At 42.8% G+C, this 16,911-nt stretch overlaps 1 protein-coding gene across 1 annotated transcript in view; it reads right to left on the bottom strand.

The window, feature by feature from the left end:
• The window catches only part of lyst (lysosomal trafficking regulator), a 53,789-nt gene that overhangs the window by 6,931 nt on the left and 29,947 nt on the right, over nucleotides 1-16,911 (bottom strand). Inside the window, exons 12-40 of the mRNA XM_062429987.1 lie at nucleotides 16,472-16,581; nucleotides 15,440-15,809; nucleotides 15,203-15,359; nucleotides 14,914-15,087; nucleotides 14,649-14,809; nucleotides 13,735-13,925; nucleotides 12,837-13,082; nucleotides 12,234-12,407; nucleotides 11,178-11,327; nucleotides 10,157-10,294; nucleotides 9,875-10,073; nucleotides 9,658-9,783; nucleotides 8,206-8,830; nucleotides 7,090-7,270; nucleotides 6,434-6,603; nucleotides 6,086-6,316; nucleotides 5,746-5,912; nucleotides 5,116-5,268; nucleotides 4,202-4,393; nucleotides 3,820-4,031; nucleotides 3,514-3,723; nucleotides 2,998-3,174; nucleotides 2,722-2,798; nucleotides 2,417-2,605; nucleotides 1,759-1,904; nucleotides 1,563-1,659; nucleotides 1,312-1,373; nucleotides 1,043-1,098; nucleotides 796-948 (exon numbers count right to left, since the gene is read on the bottom strand). Coding sequence (XP_062285971.1) covers nucleotides 796-948; nucleotides 1,043-1,098; nucleotides 1,312-1,373; nucleotides 1,563-1,659; nucleotides 1,759-1,904; nucleotides 2,417-2,605; nucleotides 2,722-2,798; nucleotides 2,998-3,174; nucleotides 3,514-3,723; nucleotides 3,820-4,031; nucleotides 4,202-4,393; nucleotides 5,116-5,268; nucleotides 5,746-5,912; nucleotides 6,086-6,316; nucleotides 6,434-6,603; nucleotides 7,090-7,270; nucleotides 8,206-8,830; nucleotides 9,658-9,783; nucleotides 9,875-10,073; nucleotides 10,157-10,294; nucleotides 11,178-11,327; nucleotides 12,234-12,407; nucleotides 12,837-13,082; nucleotides 13,735-13,925; nucleotides 14,649-14,809; nucleotides 14,914-15,087; nucleotides 15,203-15,359; nucleotides 15,440-15,809; nucleotides 16,472-16,581 — 5,294 coding nt within the window. The remainder of the gene's footprint in view (nucleotides 1-795; nucleotides 949-1,042; nucleotides 1,099-1,311; nucleotides 1,374-1,562; nucleotides 1,660-1,758; nucleotides 1,905-2,416; nucleotides 2,606-2,721; nucleotides 2,799-2,997; nucleotides 3,175-3,513; nucleotides 3,724-3,819; nucleotides 4,032-4,201; nucleotides 4,394-5,115; nucleotides 5,269-5,745; nucleotides 5,913-6,085; nucleotides 6,317-6,433; nucleotides 6,604-7,089; nucleotides 7,271-8,205; nucleotides 8,831-9,657; nucleotides 9,784-9,874; nucleotides 10,074-10,156; nucleotides 10,295-11,177; nucleotides 11,328-12,233; nucleotides 12,408-12,836; nucleotides 13,083-13,734; nucleotides 13,926-14,648; nucleotides 14,810-14,913; nucleotides 15,088-15,202; nucleotides 15,360-15,439; nucleotides 15,810-16,471; nucleotides 16,582-16,911) is intronic.

Raw genomic sequence — 16,911 nt, 5'->3', positions numbered from 1 at the left:
AAATGTTATCTAAATGCTGCCGTTTGATAAATGAGACCTGTTGTATCTCTTAATTGTCTTTACCACTAAGAATGTGTGCCAGGTGCTTTAAGGGAGCTGCTAATCCACCTTAAATAATTCAATTAGTCTCAAATTATAATTTAATTTGTGTAAAAACCAACATTTTATTGTTATATGTCATTTTATTGGAGGGTAAAGAAAAACAAATTCTGAATACAATTAAATATTTAACTATTATTAAGATTTAAAATACTGGTACCAGCCTTCAAAAATCTGAGGTGAAGGTTTCAGGAAAATGGAAAAATCTTTTTCGCCAGTTTATCCAGCAAAGGTTTTTATTGAACATGTAGATACTCTGAGGACAACAGACAATCTGTTTGACCTCCACGTGGTTTGTAATACTGCAGCTCCTTTGATTCATCTGCACTGGAAATGTTTTGGAAAGTACAGTTTGTACAGAGTACAGTTTGGTAGCCTGACAGGTATCGGGTAGAATACCAAAAAGGCAATTCAACTATTAAATTTATTTTTTCTCCGAGCTGCATGATTTTTCTCTATTTATATGGGCTTTTTTGGAGCATTAGCAGGCTCTCTTATTTCATATTTTTTACCACGGTCCATCCATCATCTGCTGGTTTTGCTTAATAAACTGTCTGTTTTTTTTACTGTAATGAAATGAAACTTCTCGAGTAAACATGCTGGTGCACCTATGTCAAGATTCATTTACGACATTTCTTTGCTGAGCAGCCAACCTGCCAGTCACAACATGGCTTCCTTCGCTTTTATTTGTCTCACCTTTGTGTTGTCAAAGGCTAACAGCAGGGTCCTGCCGTTGGTGAGGAATATCTCCACGGCGTTGTCTCTTAGCTGCCACCATCGCTTGTGCACCTCTTTGATCTCCTCGTACGTCCAGGAGAAAGAAGGTGCCTCGGTCTCCCCGTGAAGGCTCTGTCCAAACACATGAACAGATTTGGAGTTGAGAGGCAGGCGGACTCGCCTAATGTGGCGCTCTGTGCAGAGGATAACAGTTGTCTGGCTTTACCTGGGTATCGTGAGCGTCGGCGGCATTGTCCTCCACAAAGTACATCCCGGACTTTCCTGTGAGACGACACATGGCGAGTGAGATTTGGTGTACTGAGAGCAAGACAAACAAAAGCTTCCCTCCAGTGAATAACTACCAAACACTTGTGTGGGAGAGAGCAATATTCTCTAGTGCCTAGGAGAGCACATTCACTCAGACACTCTTTGTGTTTTGTGACTGGTGGAGTATATTATGCATGGAGCAGCTGTGAGCGACGGTCAGTGTCTTACCCAGGAGCAGCTCCCCTACTGTCTCTCTTGAGGGGGCGACGCTGATGCACCGTCTGGTGAACCTTAAGACAGAAGAGACATTACTCAGACAAAAAAAAACCATCTGCATAAAGCATAGATGCGTTTCAGTGCATCACGAGTCGATTAGACATTTATGTGCCTCTTCAGATCTTCCTGGTTTTCTAAGAGGGTTACGATGTTTGCTAAAGCTTTACAGGCAGGCAGTAAGACACAAAGGAGGGAAATTATACCTGATGGGCTCGCTGGTGGCTTTGTCTTTAACAGTGGAGGAGAAGGAGGAGTGAGTCTTATCCTCAAACAGGAAGGACAGCGGTGGCTTAACTGTGTCTGGACAAGGCATGCATGTCAGATTGAGATCTCTGGAGATGGCAAACATACACTTGACAGAATTTCATCACGTTGCTTCAAGTACGAGAGTTTAATCACCTTCAGATTTCCGTCTGTCTTTCAGCAGGTATTTATTGGGGATCGTGAGGTAGCATCTCTGAAGCCGACGTCGCTCCCGGTTTGGCCCTTCTGTAGGGTCCAGCTGCCAGGACGTGGGGTAGGATGTCTGGTCATACCAAACCGCACTGAAACACACCATTAAAGCACAATCAAGCACAGTTTGCACTCATATCCATACAGAAAAAAACATCATGTGGCCTTGATATTGTTTCAGGGAATTTGACAGATTTAATAACCTGAGAGAGAGTTTATTTTCTACAATTTCACATTTTTTAAAATCTTTTACAGATATTTTTGTTGGCTAGTCAAATGTTTTTCTGTGTGGGTACGGTTTAGAATGGCATCCTTTGGACTCTTGACCTCAGTTTTTCTAAAATTTGGGCATTCAGACACGTTAGAGATGAAAAAGATTACTTGACTTGGCTGTTTTGGAAATTGTACTGTCTTCTATTCATGTGCTACAAAAGAGCCTGCATGTTGATTATTTTATTGCATATAAGAAAATGTTCAGAAAACAAGGAGGAGAAAAGTAATCATCATTAATGTAACAACCATCATTATAACATCAATTTAATTATTGTATTTTGTTCCAATGTTGTTTTAAGCCCTTGTGAGAGACACATATGTCCATGCCCACCGGTCATGCGTGAGTTGCTGAACCAGCTCCTGCCAATGGCGACTGGCACTTAGGTCAGTCTTGTAGAGGCCCCTGATGTGCTGGATGACTTTCTTTCTCTCCATGCCTTGCCGCAGAGACACATTCTGAGTGATATCAGCTGCAATCTTGGAAATGTCTTTGGACTTTCCATCCAGCCTCTGGATAAGACTGCAGAGGGATAAGAATAATAGCGTGAATAAAAGAGTGGAACAAAGACATGATTCTTACCAGTGCTTTCTTGTACTGATCATTAATCTCACTTGATAATAAAAACATCTACTTACTTCCTCTGAGTGTTGGCCATTTTCTTTTCCCACGCTACTTTGCTTGTTTTCTCCTCTGCTTCATACTTCAATTTTTCCTGTATGAATAAATGACACATAAAGACATTCTTAACACCTTCATTTTATGACTAAGAAGCCTGACACTTAGCCACTTGCTAATTCTCCACCTGCACAGAAATTGCTCCTTCATACTGCTGAACTGAAAATTCGGTTAGACTAAAAAAAAAGCATAGAAACTGTGTGAGAAATGAGTGTTTGTCTTTGTTCGCCTCTTGCCTCTTTTATGGCCTTGAGCAAGTCTTGTTTGTGCTGGGCGTTGGGTGGGATGCAGCGATGGCCGCAAAGCTTGAGCGAGGTCATGAATACACCCACAGCATTCTGCTCGTCTTTGGTGAGGCCGTCCTTGTGATCGTGCAACATCTCGTACAGGTACAGCGACAGCTTGGGTCCGTGCTGAGTGAGAGAGACAGTGCTGATTAAAATTTTATTTTCTAAGTCACATACGGTGATGGACAGGAAACAAGCTTTATCCAGCTGGTTGACTTTCAGCGAAGCATGAGTGGAGGACACAGAGTGAAAGAAATGAGAGTCCTGTGACAATGCAAAGGCAGCTGATGAAGAGCATGGAAACATTTATAAGATTTATTTAATAGTCAAGACTTGGAAGCTGCTGAGAAACTTGAAAAAAATACAAATAAAACATTCCCCTACAACAGCGCTGTAGTAGTCAACTAAAATATTGAAGTATAAAGTGACAAACAGACTTTAATGATGAATTTTCTTTGCGCTCACCTCTAAACCTGGGCTGAGGCTCTCCTTGAGGATATCTAAATGTCTGGGATCAAACACGAACTCCAGCGCCTCCTTCCTGTCGTCCAAGGGAAGTGCAGGGCTCAGCGTGTGCACCAGCAGGCGACCGATTTGGACCCGAAAAGTGTCTCGACACGACCATAAGATCCTTCGCCACTGCTGATGTGGAGCTCCTCCTCTGCCAGTGCTGCCCTGTGAATCAACAACAGCCGACGCAAGGTTAGCCGTTAACTCGAATGAGCTCTTTTCAGCTACAAGAACATTTAAAAAAAGTTTTTCAGGTCATACCAGGCTGATTTTGATCCCGTCCATCATGAGTCTGAGGATGTCTTTCTGAAAGCTCTTCTTACTCGCAGGCGGCAGGGTGAAGGGTGTAGGTGAGTGTGGCATGGAGGTGGAACCGCTCTCCTCTTGCGTTTGATCACTTGGATCTGGTGTGAAAAGTTGTTGGTCTGGGGAGTCGGGAATATTCAGCAGGTCAAATAAGTCCTGGCTCACATCTGAAATGAGAAACGCAAACAGACAGGATGAGACAGCAAATCCTGTTTGTGCTCATGTAAGAAGAAGAATCGAAAATAGAGAACAATGTGTAGATAAGAGGACAGAGGAACCAACTCTAAAGATAAAAAATGAGAAGTATTTTTCTTTCTTTCTTTTTTTTCTTTTTTACCATGGTAAATGAGTCTGTTGACAGCAAGAACCACAAGCCTCTGCAGCCGTTGGACAAACTCTGTCTCACTAGCACGTATGGGGTTTTCCTGGCTCATCCTCCTCTGCATCATCTGGTTGAGCTCATCGCTGGCTACGGAGCGCATTCGCATCAAGAGAGAGTCGGTCTGGGCCAAAGAGAACCGGCGCCGGCCTACAAACACAATATGGGGTTCGTGCTCAGTTGTGAGAGAACAAATCGGGTGCCGACGATGGTTCACAGTTTGCAATAACGCACACATGCTTTATTTCCTTTCAAGTTCAGATTAAGGTTATGCAAATGTATCATAAATCATTGATCACACAGAAGATTATAAAGATTTACTAATCAAAATGCCATCCGTGCTGAAATGCTTAACACTGATTTAGTTAAGCATTCATACGCAAACATGCACACACAAACACACACACAAAAAGGCACCAGTAGCGCATAAGGGTACTGGGCGGATTAACCCCCCCCAAGGCGAGTAAGGGGGGGAAAAGGGTGAGTTCACTGCAAAATGGGAAACATTTCCCATGAGAGGGAGGATGTTCTCCGCTGTGGACCATAGTCCCAGCTACCTGCATCACAATGGAGCATGTAGGATGGAGCTCCAGAGGGGGAGGGGAGGGGGGAGTCCTGGGACAGGAAGCTGAAGGGAGGGGACATGGGGATCTGGCCATAGGAACAGTAGTGCTGTCTGGGGATGCGGGGGATAATGGAGTCTTTCATGGCAATGGAACCTTTAGATCAGGATGAGGAGATGAGGATCAATAAACAGAAAAAGATGACAGTGGAGTAGTGGGATGCTTAAAAACACACGGCTGTGTAGTTTTAACCTCAACACGCAACTGCACACCAGATTTTTTAGAGTTGCATCAGTTTGAAATGCTTACCCGCGATGCTCTTGCGCTTCTGATAGATGGCGTGATGTGGAGAGCTTGGCGCATTAACAGAGCTGCTCAACTTCTGTGGTTCCTGATTGGCTGTTGTTTTTATAAACTCAATCGCTGACTGGAGAACGCGGAACTGCAAGGCCACAGCCATCTCTGGAAAAAAAAACAACCCATAAATACAAAAATGAACTTTCTTAGAAGATGACATAATTCTCCCGATGAGTGACTGACAATGAGTGCAATAATACAGCCGACTATTAAAATGGCAATCAACCAAACATAACGGTTGCCATGTTCAGGGCAGTAACAATGAATCTGTAATCATAAAAATGATGACATCAGATAAAAAACAGCACAGAAATGAGCGTTAATGGGCGAGAGACGGGAGAGATATTTTTCAGAGAGCAAATTTAGGGGAAAATGAGAGAAAACCATTTAATGGGAAGATGGAGATGCGAGATATTTCTCAAATGACTCTCCACTCTACAGTTGAAGATAATGAAGTGACAGCCCTGTGTCTTTCTGCAGCAGAGCCTGACAGCTTGATATCGTACAGAACTGCGGCGTAGGGTAGATGACAACGCCAATGTATTTCGCATGTGTATTGAATTTCAGAAATCGAGCCCTCACCCTGCGTGCGGCGCATCTTGCTGGTCTGCATGAAACCCAGCAAGGTAATGAGGTCTTCGATGATGCGGAAGTACTGGGACCCTGAAGAGCTGCAGGAGTGAATAGTCACAGCTACTAACAGCTGCTGGATGTCACACACCAGGAGCTTGTAGTCATTCAGGGGAATACTACAGAGGACATAAAAAACAAGACAATATCAAGCACAGGAAGTCTTGTATATGCAAGATCAATGAACGGTGAGAGGATTAATTATTTCATTCATGGCTCAGAGATTTAAGACAAAACCCATGAATTCATGGAGGTGTTTTGAATGAATTATCCCCTGTTCTGGCAGCCGTACCCATTCTCCATGCCATTGAGGGTAGAAAGAGTGTTGAACAGCACATAGAGCAGCCCGTGGTCTAGCAGGATGTCTGCCAGCTTAGGGCAGGCGTTGAGGAGCTGCAGCAACATGCACAGGATGTTGTGCACCAGGGAGTTCTCATACAGGGAGTTCTCAATAAGACCCAACACTGGGATGATACAGCGCTTTCTGAAGGGGGAGATATTTTCCATTTCTTCCAGATCCAGACTGGAAATTAACACAGAGAAGAAAAAATAGGATAGATCATGTACAACTGATGTATTAAAATGTGTGTGCATCAAATTGCTATATAGATACGTTTTAAACTCCATAAACTCTACTCACTCTTCCTCCAGGCCCACCGGCCGCCCAAACAGCATCTCCAGGAAACATTCGAGGAGCCCTTGGCTGCCCTGGTGGATGTACAGCTGGTTGGCCAGCAATGAGAAGCCGTGGTTCTTCAGAAACTTCTCTTTCTGCTCCTTGAGGGCTCTGCTGAAATAGGCGTCCAGCAGCTGGGAGAGGATGGGAGCAGGATAATATGAGCCCTGTTAGTTCAGTACTCACTAGAGCACCAAAAGCTCTGAAAATAGTTCCCAAATCACTATTTACCCCTGAGTAGGAGCCAGTGGGCTCAGTGCCCCAGGCAGTGCAAGTCATAAAGTATTGACAGAAAGACTCATGCACTTCTGGTCTTTTGAGGTGATTTGTTGACAATAAGAAGAATATAAAACTGTTCTGCTCTGTCAACTTGAGATCATAGGTTTTTTTTCGGGCTGTCTGGGAAAACTCTGACAATGTTGTGTGACATTTTGACTCACTGTGATCTGTTTGGGCGAAAAGCCCAATATAAAAACAGAGTGTAAATGTAAATATTAGAAATAGTAATTATCAAAAACGCACTAAATTGGGAATCACTGTGTTATTTACAATCACAAGTGATTTGTTTTGGACTCCGTCTGCTTTAATGTGACACCCATCAAAGAGGATACAGAACCGACCTTCATGACTCCTTGCTGGATGAGAGGTGATGAGTGGTTGACCAGGACAATGAGGGCCTCCGGCTGGATGAGCTTATCCATCACTTCCTCGAGCATGAGGTCAGGCAACAGGAGCAGGACGCCCCTCAGAAGATCATAGAGTCCACAGCAGATGAGCACCAGGCAGTCCTCTGTGCTTGACCTGAGACACAGAGCTCATATTTTACTGATGAAGCTGAACTCCTTTCTGCTCTCAAAATGAACTGCTGATAACATACAGCATCTGTCAGAAGTCTGGACCCACCCTCCCATTCACTTGCCTGAGAAAGTGTGTCCAGACCTTTGACTGGTGCTATAATAGAATTTTAGGGTACACAGACCGTTAATTTTAACAACTCTAATTGAGATAAGTGTATTGCATTGTCAGTGCTGTGATTGTACTCAACCAAGGTATTTTCATAATCACCTCTGCTAGAATAGAGAAACCAATTAGTGCCATCTTTAATATTTTGGCACCTGCACATTTTTTTTGTATTTACCATATAAAACGCTGACTCGTAAAAATTAATGCAGTACACAGCGAGCACTTGAATTTGTTTGGATAACCTGGAGTGAATATTTTGCACAGCAGTGTTATAAAACTATAAAACTAAATGCATTGTTAAAATGATATATTTACATTAATTTAACACAGTCAGATATAAACAGAGTGTTCTCTGTGCTGCTTGAAACACACGATCAAATGAAAGCAGATCTTTTAAAGTCTGACAGCCCACATTATCGAAGGTAATAGAGAACAGGAGTACAATGAGCAAATCTTTTTATTTTCCTTTCAGCTTGAGGTCAGCAGCTGGCTGGCATGTAGCGAGAAATTGTCACTGTAGTGAAAATTATATCAAAGTTGGATTATTAGCATATTCAACTGCTGTAATAGGATTATATAAATCCAATCACAGGTCTTCCTTATCAAAACAACTCTGTGGTCAAGGTGTCTTTTTTCATTTATTCCTTTGCAAAGATTTGGAACAGGCTGGCTGAGTTAATATTATGATTAGTATTGACAGGGAGCATTCAATTCAACAACAAGACACACAGTAAAACTGTATGTAATAAGCCTTGTTGAAGACCACTGCATACCGGTCATTGGACTCAGTCTTGCTGTGCGCCCTCTCGTAACCAGGAGAGTAGGTGTAACTCTCCCACTCCTCCGGCATGGAGCCTCGGTCAGCTGCACTGGGCCAGCGACTGACAGCCAATGAGCCGTTTGGAGCTGGGAAGGCCAGGCCCAGACTGGCCAGGTTGCTGTGGCTCCTCTGGAAGGACTGGATGCCTTTCAGGCTGTCAGGGCGGCGAGGTGCCTCGTCACTGGCCCAGTCGAATCTGTCCTCAGACTCTGCGACCCCCACGCTGCCTTCTGCCAGGCTGTCCACCTCTGCTGCCTCGTCCCGCTCCTCCTCCACACTGATGGAAGGGGTGCATGGAGCTCCTCCCTCACCTACTTCCTTCGAGTCACAAATAGTCTTCGCTGATTCACAACTGCTCAGGAGTTGTTCGTCACCTCCGCCCTTCTTGAGTGTTTCTGTGCTGCCCAGAGCTTGTTGAGTGGTGAGGGAGACCCCGTCACCTTCACCTGCCTCACTTGAACCAGCGTGCCTTAGGCGCGGTGTCAGCAGAGGGGAGGAGTATGGAGATGGTGCCAGGCTAGGTGGGCGTAACGACTGATCATCACCTCCATGTTCAGGGGAAGGAGCATGGAGATGGCCTGGAAACAAAACAACACGATTCAGCACTTGTAATCTATCAGAATTCATAAGTGAACGCTACAATTTTAAATTAGGGGCAATGCACAACAGGATTACTGAAAGAAGCGCAGCTGTGCAGAGACATGAAAGTTCATCAACAGAATCATTAATTTAATAGTAGTGAGATAAGTAATAACAATGATGTATATGCTAAACAAGGAATGTAAGTTGTTTTTGTACTTTTGTGTTTTTATCTCTTTGCATTGTTGCAAGTTATCACAGCCACAGCCATTTCATTTTTATAATCTTTTCCTAAAGTTATAAATGCTTTCCAGAAACACAATTCAAAGAGCAAGATTATGATGACAAAAGAGCCTCATAAATGTAAAACTGAACTGAACAATAAAAGCTTGGATAAATAGAGATAAAATGGTGCAGTTAAAAAGATTTATATACAATAAAGAAGGGCTCAGTAGGAACTATTGTTAAAAACAATGATCAAATCTTTTGAAAGCAAAAGCAAAAAGGAAGATAAGAGGGAGTTTTCACAAAAACATGTGATGACCTCATGTTCATGCTTCAGCTTTTTCACAGAGGTGATGGTGTTTACATTAAGTACTTAAAATAAAGCTCTGATGACTAATTCATCACAGAGCGAAAAGGGCTGATACAGCACTGAACAAATGTTCCATGTTACGATGTTCAACACTCATAAAAGCAATGATAATCTTCCTATTTATAATGTCATTCCAAGCAACAAACTGGAGGGTTTCATTTAATTATCTTCACTGTGCTGGATGCCTGTGAGTGCTTTAAGGTCAGTGTTATATAGCTGAAGCAGCTGTACCTTCATGGATGTCGGGGAAGACAATGGGGGAGAGGGACAGCACAGAGCTGCTGGCAGACTTTCCTCCACTGTTGGAGTGTCGCAGGTACATAATGGACTGCACCTTCTCCTGGTACAGCTTCCCATCTGACAAAAAGAGACATCAAAACAACTCAGTGCATTACATTAATGGAACTTTGATACAGATGTGCTGCTTTCAGCTGAGGCGCCTCCTCACCGATGTGCAGTGAAAAGTAGAAGCTGGATGGAGTGTGGCAGACGTAGGTGTTGGTGGGAGGGTGAACGGCCAGCAGGAAGTTATAGATCAGTTTGAGCAGGTCCAGGTCTGGAGGAGACCCTAATACTTCCTGGATGATTTTGACGAATGACAAACAGACTTCCTGTGGGATGGCAGTCAGATGCTCGTCCCGATGCTCCTTAAGACAAACATAATGCCGTCAGTGATCGTCTCTGAAGAGAGGAAAGGTGCTGTGATGAAAGCTTTATGACAGCAGCGTACCTGTAACACCTGGCAGGTGAGCAGGAAGCGATGCACAACTTCAGCCTTGAGGAACTGACGGATATTAAAGACCTGATGAGGGTGGTGCACTCTGATGAGGATCTCTAAGGCAGCAAGCAGTGTTTCCCACACTCCACACTGACAGAAACAACACAAACAGTGAATGACAATGGATCATGCAAGCATGTGGGAATAAACAGTTTGAGAGATGTTGAAAAAAAAAAAGATAAACATACAGGACTCATTCTTTTCTGTGATCTTATTGTGTTTATTTTGAATATTTAAAACTGGGTTACATTTAAAACAATAATGTAAAAATTAAAAAATGACAGTGTTAACTTCTGTTAACTTAAAAGAACAGCATTTATCTCCCTTTGGTTTCCTGTTACAGGAAACCAAAGGGAGACACTTTTAGGTGTGAAAATTAGTCTCAAGTAAAACTGTGTAACTTTTGCTTAATAGTTGAAAAGTAACACTAATGAGAATGAGAAATTAGTGAATGCAGTGTGACAGTAGAGAGGAGTCATAATGTCAACAAAATTACTCCTCTCTGCTTTATTGAAAATGTATTAAAGTTACATAATCTCTCTTTAAACTAATTTTCCATTTACATTTATTAAGTGAATTCTAATTTAACTGTCTGGATGAATTCATTAACATATTCCATCAGGAATATGAAGAAATAAATAGAGCTTGATAGAAAAATGAAATGTGCTGGTTCAGTGATGTCATTCTTGCTTTTACAGTGTGGGATCAATTTAGCTGACACCACAGTGACAGTGCTCTATTTACTTCTTTGCTCAAGTGAACTAAAGAGTATCAGTATCTTTTAACACCCTATTTCTTGTCTCTTATTAGTTTATGATAATTGATTATTTGGAAATATGACTGCTGGTTATGAGCTTAATGTATTATATTCTGTTTTCTATATATCTATATTTCTGTCTACATATCTTTACTAACGTTTTGTGTTTTCTCGCTTCACTACTGAAATATGATTGATAGTGATACAGATATTTACCTCAGCCTTGGCCCAGATCTTCCAGTCCAACAGGATATCTGAGAGCAGCCTGATGTCCTGCACCACAGCGATGGACTCAGTGTCCAGACGGAATTGACCATCATCCCCCAGGATTAGGATGGGTCCACTGCAGCACCCATCCAGCAGAGTCTAGACAGACACAATGTGGCCACCACATCAAAAACACAGCCATACATCCTGCAGTGTTTGTATGATAACTTCTAGAGTGCTGTCTCCTCTAATCCAACACATACCCCCACATATTGATCATCACTCCTTCACTAGAAACAACCTTACAATGCAAAACCCCAGAGAGAAGGAAAATCGATACATTCCCCATGAAATTTTTGGGAGTGATTATCACTCAGTCAAACCCAATGCCATTTACTTCCTGAGCAGTCGTGTGTGTATTGATCAAAGCCGATCATTTGTGACCAGCTTCACTGCAGTGATCATAAATCCTGCAGTCCTTTGGGTCTCTGGTAGACCGAGGAATACGAAGAGAGAAGCTTGAAGTATCGTAAAAAAATAAGTTACATTATTAATCCACCTGGAAATTGATCAGCTGTAGTCCAATGTGATGTTAAATTTAGCTGGTTTGATAGAGTGATACAAAAGAGAGATTACCTCTGCATCACAAATAGGAAAAGTTCAAATAAAAAAAACAACTGTAACAACTGTAACATGTTACATGTTTAAATAGCAATAATCATGAGTGCTTAATATAACTAATCAGCATATTCTGAGTTATATAATACAGTATGTGGAAGCCTAAACAACAGCAATCACAGGTGCTCTGTGACTCTGCAGGAGCTCAGTGTTTCATCAAGTCAGGCAGAGTCTATTTCAGTGCCCGGCCATCACACAGCTCAATTACAGACACATCCAGAGGGTAAAGCAACAGCAGGGTCACCAACACCAGCTCAGAGAGGCACCAGCGTGTCGGGCCGGATCAGATTAATGGTAAAAACAAGTGACGGTGAATATATTTCACCGCACGGATCGGCAGAGGTTGTGGGAACAGGGGGACAGCAATGAGTTTAAGGTGTGACTCACTTTCAGCATATGATATCCCACGATGCATTTGGACTTGATGAGGACCTGGTGGATCATTGAGTAACCATGGTAACAGTCCATTTCGTGGATGCGGTGCTGGTTAAACTTGGACAGAGACAGCAGCACCCGCAGGGCCAGAGACTGGGTCTGCTCACAGTCACTCAGCTCCACCGTCTGGACGCCGCAGACACAGAGATGAGGGACAGAGAGCAAAGCAGCTGAACTAAATGTATGTATGTGAATAGTTACGTGTTGCTTCCTTTCATTACATAATCTCATACTGTTCAAATACAAACAAGAGGTAATTCGTTTCAAAATACAACTTTGTCATTTTAACTTAAAATGCATTTTCTGTATGTTGTTATATTCTGTTCTTTAGCTTTAAAAAGGTTGTAAAGGAGTTATGGTCATGTCTCTTTACTACAGTTAGACTTGCCGTCAAGCAGGGAATTAAGTGACAAGCATAAAACCAACTCAATCCATACAGTGAAAGTGAATATGTAAAATTATGATGATTACACATTATTCAAAACCTCAACTTCCCATGTGTGTAATCCATCGACTCTAACTATAATGCTCTATTAAAAGTATTGATCATCCTACCTGTGCAAAGAGGAAGACAAAATTTCCCGTCCCTCCGATCTTGTGCAGGACGCTCTGAAGGCCTTGGGTTTCAGTGGGGAGCAGAGCCCTGAGAGCGTTGGGCTCCAGGGAAACACTCTGCACCTCTTTGGAGCTGAAAGGCCTCTGGGTAACCACTGTCTTAGCCTGGCCCTTCAGTCTGATTACAGGTTCGTAGATAATATAGTGTCTGGGACTGCTGGGAGCATATACTACTGCCAGGCTCTCCTGTGGAGAAACACAACACACACACACACACACAATTATTGATTTCAGGAAAAAGTGTCATCCTGTAACTGGGAATAGTTGATTAGGAATTTTGTAGATCTTCATGTAAGAGTTAAATTTTAATTAGACCCCAGTGATGAGCCTAGCTATCCCAAGGCTACAATTTCTAGCATGGATTTAGACCCGGTTAGAGCACGGAAAAGTCCCCAAGATGTCAAGGGTAAATCATTCATTCTTCCTTTTATATGAGCCGAGCTATTATCAACAAATCCATTAACATTTAATGGAAGAAAAACTATTTTCAGTCTCACTGAAATAGCTGCAGCTTAAATGTAATAGCTTTTTCCATTGGGGAAAAATTACTTCCCACCACACGGTATCATTAATGACAACTAATTGGAACAGTGCATAAATCATACACCATGAAATGAAACAATAAATGAGACATAGGAGGAATTTGCTATACTAACAGAGCACTTGACTGACAAAGTAAAAGCACAAGGTTTAACAGTAGTGTCAATCTGAATTTTAACACAACTGACACACAGAATTCGGATCACAGCTCAACAACTGTGATGATGCACATTTCTTTCTTATTTATATTTCATGTTTTGCTGATGTGTCGTGATGTTGCATGTTCACTTAAACTTACAACCAAAGCTGTAGTGTCCACGTCCTTGCTCTTCATCAGAAGCTCTCGCACCTGCTCACACTTCAGCCCTTCCTCAGTGACAAACTTGGAGAATGTCCCACTCGGCTTGCCATACTTGCAGGGCATGATTGAGGTGAGGTCAGGCCCGCTGCTGTACAGGAAGAGGGCCTCTTCAGATCCTATTCTAGACCCTAAGATATGGAGGCAAATATTGAGTTGAAATAACTGTCCAAATGTTTTTTTTAATAGCATGTAGATCATTTTCTTCATTTCCCAGAGTCTTGGGGAGAACTCTCCTCCAAGGAGAAATCCAAAATGGACCCTGAATCAACACTATAAATTAATGATTTACATCATTCCATCAATAACCCATAAGGTAATAATACATGATGTGATGCAAAACTAGACCGTTGAGGCAACAGGGTGCACCTTGATGTTTTATTTGTTGTTTTCATGAAACTCTCTCAGTCCTTCTTTTCTGAGAATAAACAGCTACCCTTGCTGAATTCCAAAGACAAGCGGAGAGGCTAAAGCTTGTCCAAAGACATCAGTTGGACTCACAGGTTGAGATCGCCTCGATGCGAGCCATTCACAGCCAATTAGAGGCAACAAGAGAAGTATTCAGCGAGAGAATGCTGAGAATCTACAGCATGCCCGACGTCACATCAGCAACAGATTCATCAGCAGACTAGACGTGCACCACAAAGCATTCATGTCTGTACTGTTTATTTTGTTTATCAGACAGAAGACATAATTAATATACCACGAGGGAGCAGTACTGAGGCCAAACAGTCATTTATAATTATGTAAAAGGATTAAAAAAGATTGGACAAGACTTATGCATGTAGAGTAATATGATGAGTGACTGACTGGGATTAAGTGTGGAAGAGCTCGTATGATGACAGGAGTCCTACCATTGAAGAGAAGCACAGTGCCCATATTCCAGCGCCCACCCTGCTTCGCCAGCTCCTCAGAAGACGGCATACAGTTTCCCAACATGCAGAAGGTCTTGTTGCTGTCGGATGATAAACTGGACTTTCTGGGTAAGGTGTAGTCCAAAGAAACCTCACATTTCCTGAAACAGGGAGTAGGTGAAGTTAATATTACATTCACTCATTTAGCAGATTTAAAAAGGAATAGCCAGAGATTTGTATTCTTCGTGTAAAACATTTTCCTCACCTGATGCCACACACCCAGACAACCACGCGACCATGGATGTTCTTCTTGCCTTCTGGCTGCTGGGTGTAAGTGAGGCCAAGGTGCTGCCATTGGCCTGGCCTGAGCAGTCCCCCAGCAGAGTCCGCCTGCGCCAACAGCCCTGCTTTTATCTCATCGTTTGGGTCTATACAAATCCTGAGGGAACAGTGCATTCAAATATTTCAGGATCCGTAAACTATGAACACTTTAGAAAAGTAGTAACCTATTGCTCATACACATCTTTGAAACTGCAGTCTGCTCTGGCACTCACCTGAATGTGAGAGAGCCTGTAGAGAAGTCTGCCCACACTTGCAGCATCAATGCCTTGGAGCCCATGGATAGAATATGAATGAGGCCCTCTTCTACTAATCTGCTCCCAGCCTGAGAGGAACCATGGTGGGACTCAGCCGTGGGAGGGTTTCTCTCTTCTGGAAAACAGCAATGAAAGATATTTCAGAACCAGTTGATGTTTAGTGGTTAGGCACTGGGTAAAGGATCTGTTTCTCACCTTTGTCTGTGTCCCCGTCCTTCTCCTCTTGCTCTGCCACCCTCAGCCACATAGAGGCGCTGAAGCCGCTGGCCATGTGGGGCCAGCAGTTCTGCCCTACCAGGGGCAAGTGGAGGGGAGCGATGTGCCAGGGAGAGGAACACAGGTGGCTCGCCCTGAACTCAGGATCCCCCTCCCTGCGCCCGGGAGACAGTTTGCCCTTCCAGAGCAAACCCACGCTTTTCCCTCCGGCAGCACCGTTCTGTCTGGAGCCAGGGGACAACCCTCCTGGCGTCAAAGCCCCAAGGATTATTGGAAAGGTCAGCAAGTGAAGAGGTTCTATATTCATGTTGGCTTCGACAATTTGGAGGATGCCATTCAGTAAAATCTCCTGGCAGGTAACAAAGTAAACAGTATATGAGAGACATCCAACATTTCTTGTGGGTATTTACAACTTTTCAATTATGACTCTACATCAGGTAAAATGAGGAATAATCTGTGTGCAGACATAATATTGAGAGAGAGACAAGTCATATATTTGAGGACACATACAGTTTTCTAAATAAATAGAAATGGAAATAGCAAATAGAGCAACGCAATCACATGTGACAACTGCAGCCACTGATGTGTCTCATTTTCATAGACAGAAAGCACAGGTCACATGTCATTACGTTTGCATGGTTAAAAATAAACTCCCCTCTTCCCTTTTGGAAACCCATTTCTTGGAGACAGGTTATTAATGATGTCTGCTGCCCGATTCCAATTAAACACAGACCTGTGATAATAAGTTGTAGCATCACATCTGCTGTGCACACATGGGTGTTAATTGTATATACAATGAAGTGGGCCCAGGAGAGCATTGTGTATTGAAGCTTTTCAAATAATCAAGAAGTGAGAAGAGAGTGTGACAGGAAGATGTATTACCAAAAAAAAGCTCTTGTTCCTACTGAGAAATGCACTGTGCAGGTGCTGTGAGCATAAGTAATCAGTGTCAACACCCTTAACGTAAGCTAACAGTGCATTGTTGAGTGACTGATAGGGTTTACTATTTACAATAGGTGGGGTCTTCTCCAGGAAGAGGCGAATCAATAGAGCCAGTTCCTCCGCTGTGATTCGCTGGCTCACCATGGCAACCAGCAGCTCCACTAGCACAGTCTGGCAATCTGAATGTGGACCAATGAAGAGCAGATTACGTAAACAGTTTTGTTGGGCATGCACCAGAAGACCACAGGCAAAAACACACAGCAGCATCACTGCCTGCTTCACTCTGGTTATACAGAAAAACAACAAATAACATCAAATATAAGTGTGACAAATACATAAAATCCTATAGTCACTCAAATCTGAATGATTTTAATTCATGACTAAACCAGAATAATCCATATAACCAGAATGATTAAAATTGTTCATGTGGTGAGCAAGAAACAAAATAATGTACCCAACAGATACCATAGAAGAAAAATACCCCACAGTGTCAGACAAAACTAAACAAA

The sequence above is a fragment of the Scomber scombrus genome, chromosome 12 (assembly GCF_963691925.1).
Source record: "Scomber scombrus chromosome 12, fScoSco1.1, whole genome shotgun sequence".
Lineage (NCBI taxonomy): Eukaryota > Metazoa > Chordata > Actinopteri > Scombriformes > Scombridae > Scomber > Scomber scombrus.
This window is presented reverse-complemented; position numbering and strand designations above follow the sequence as displayed.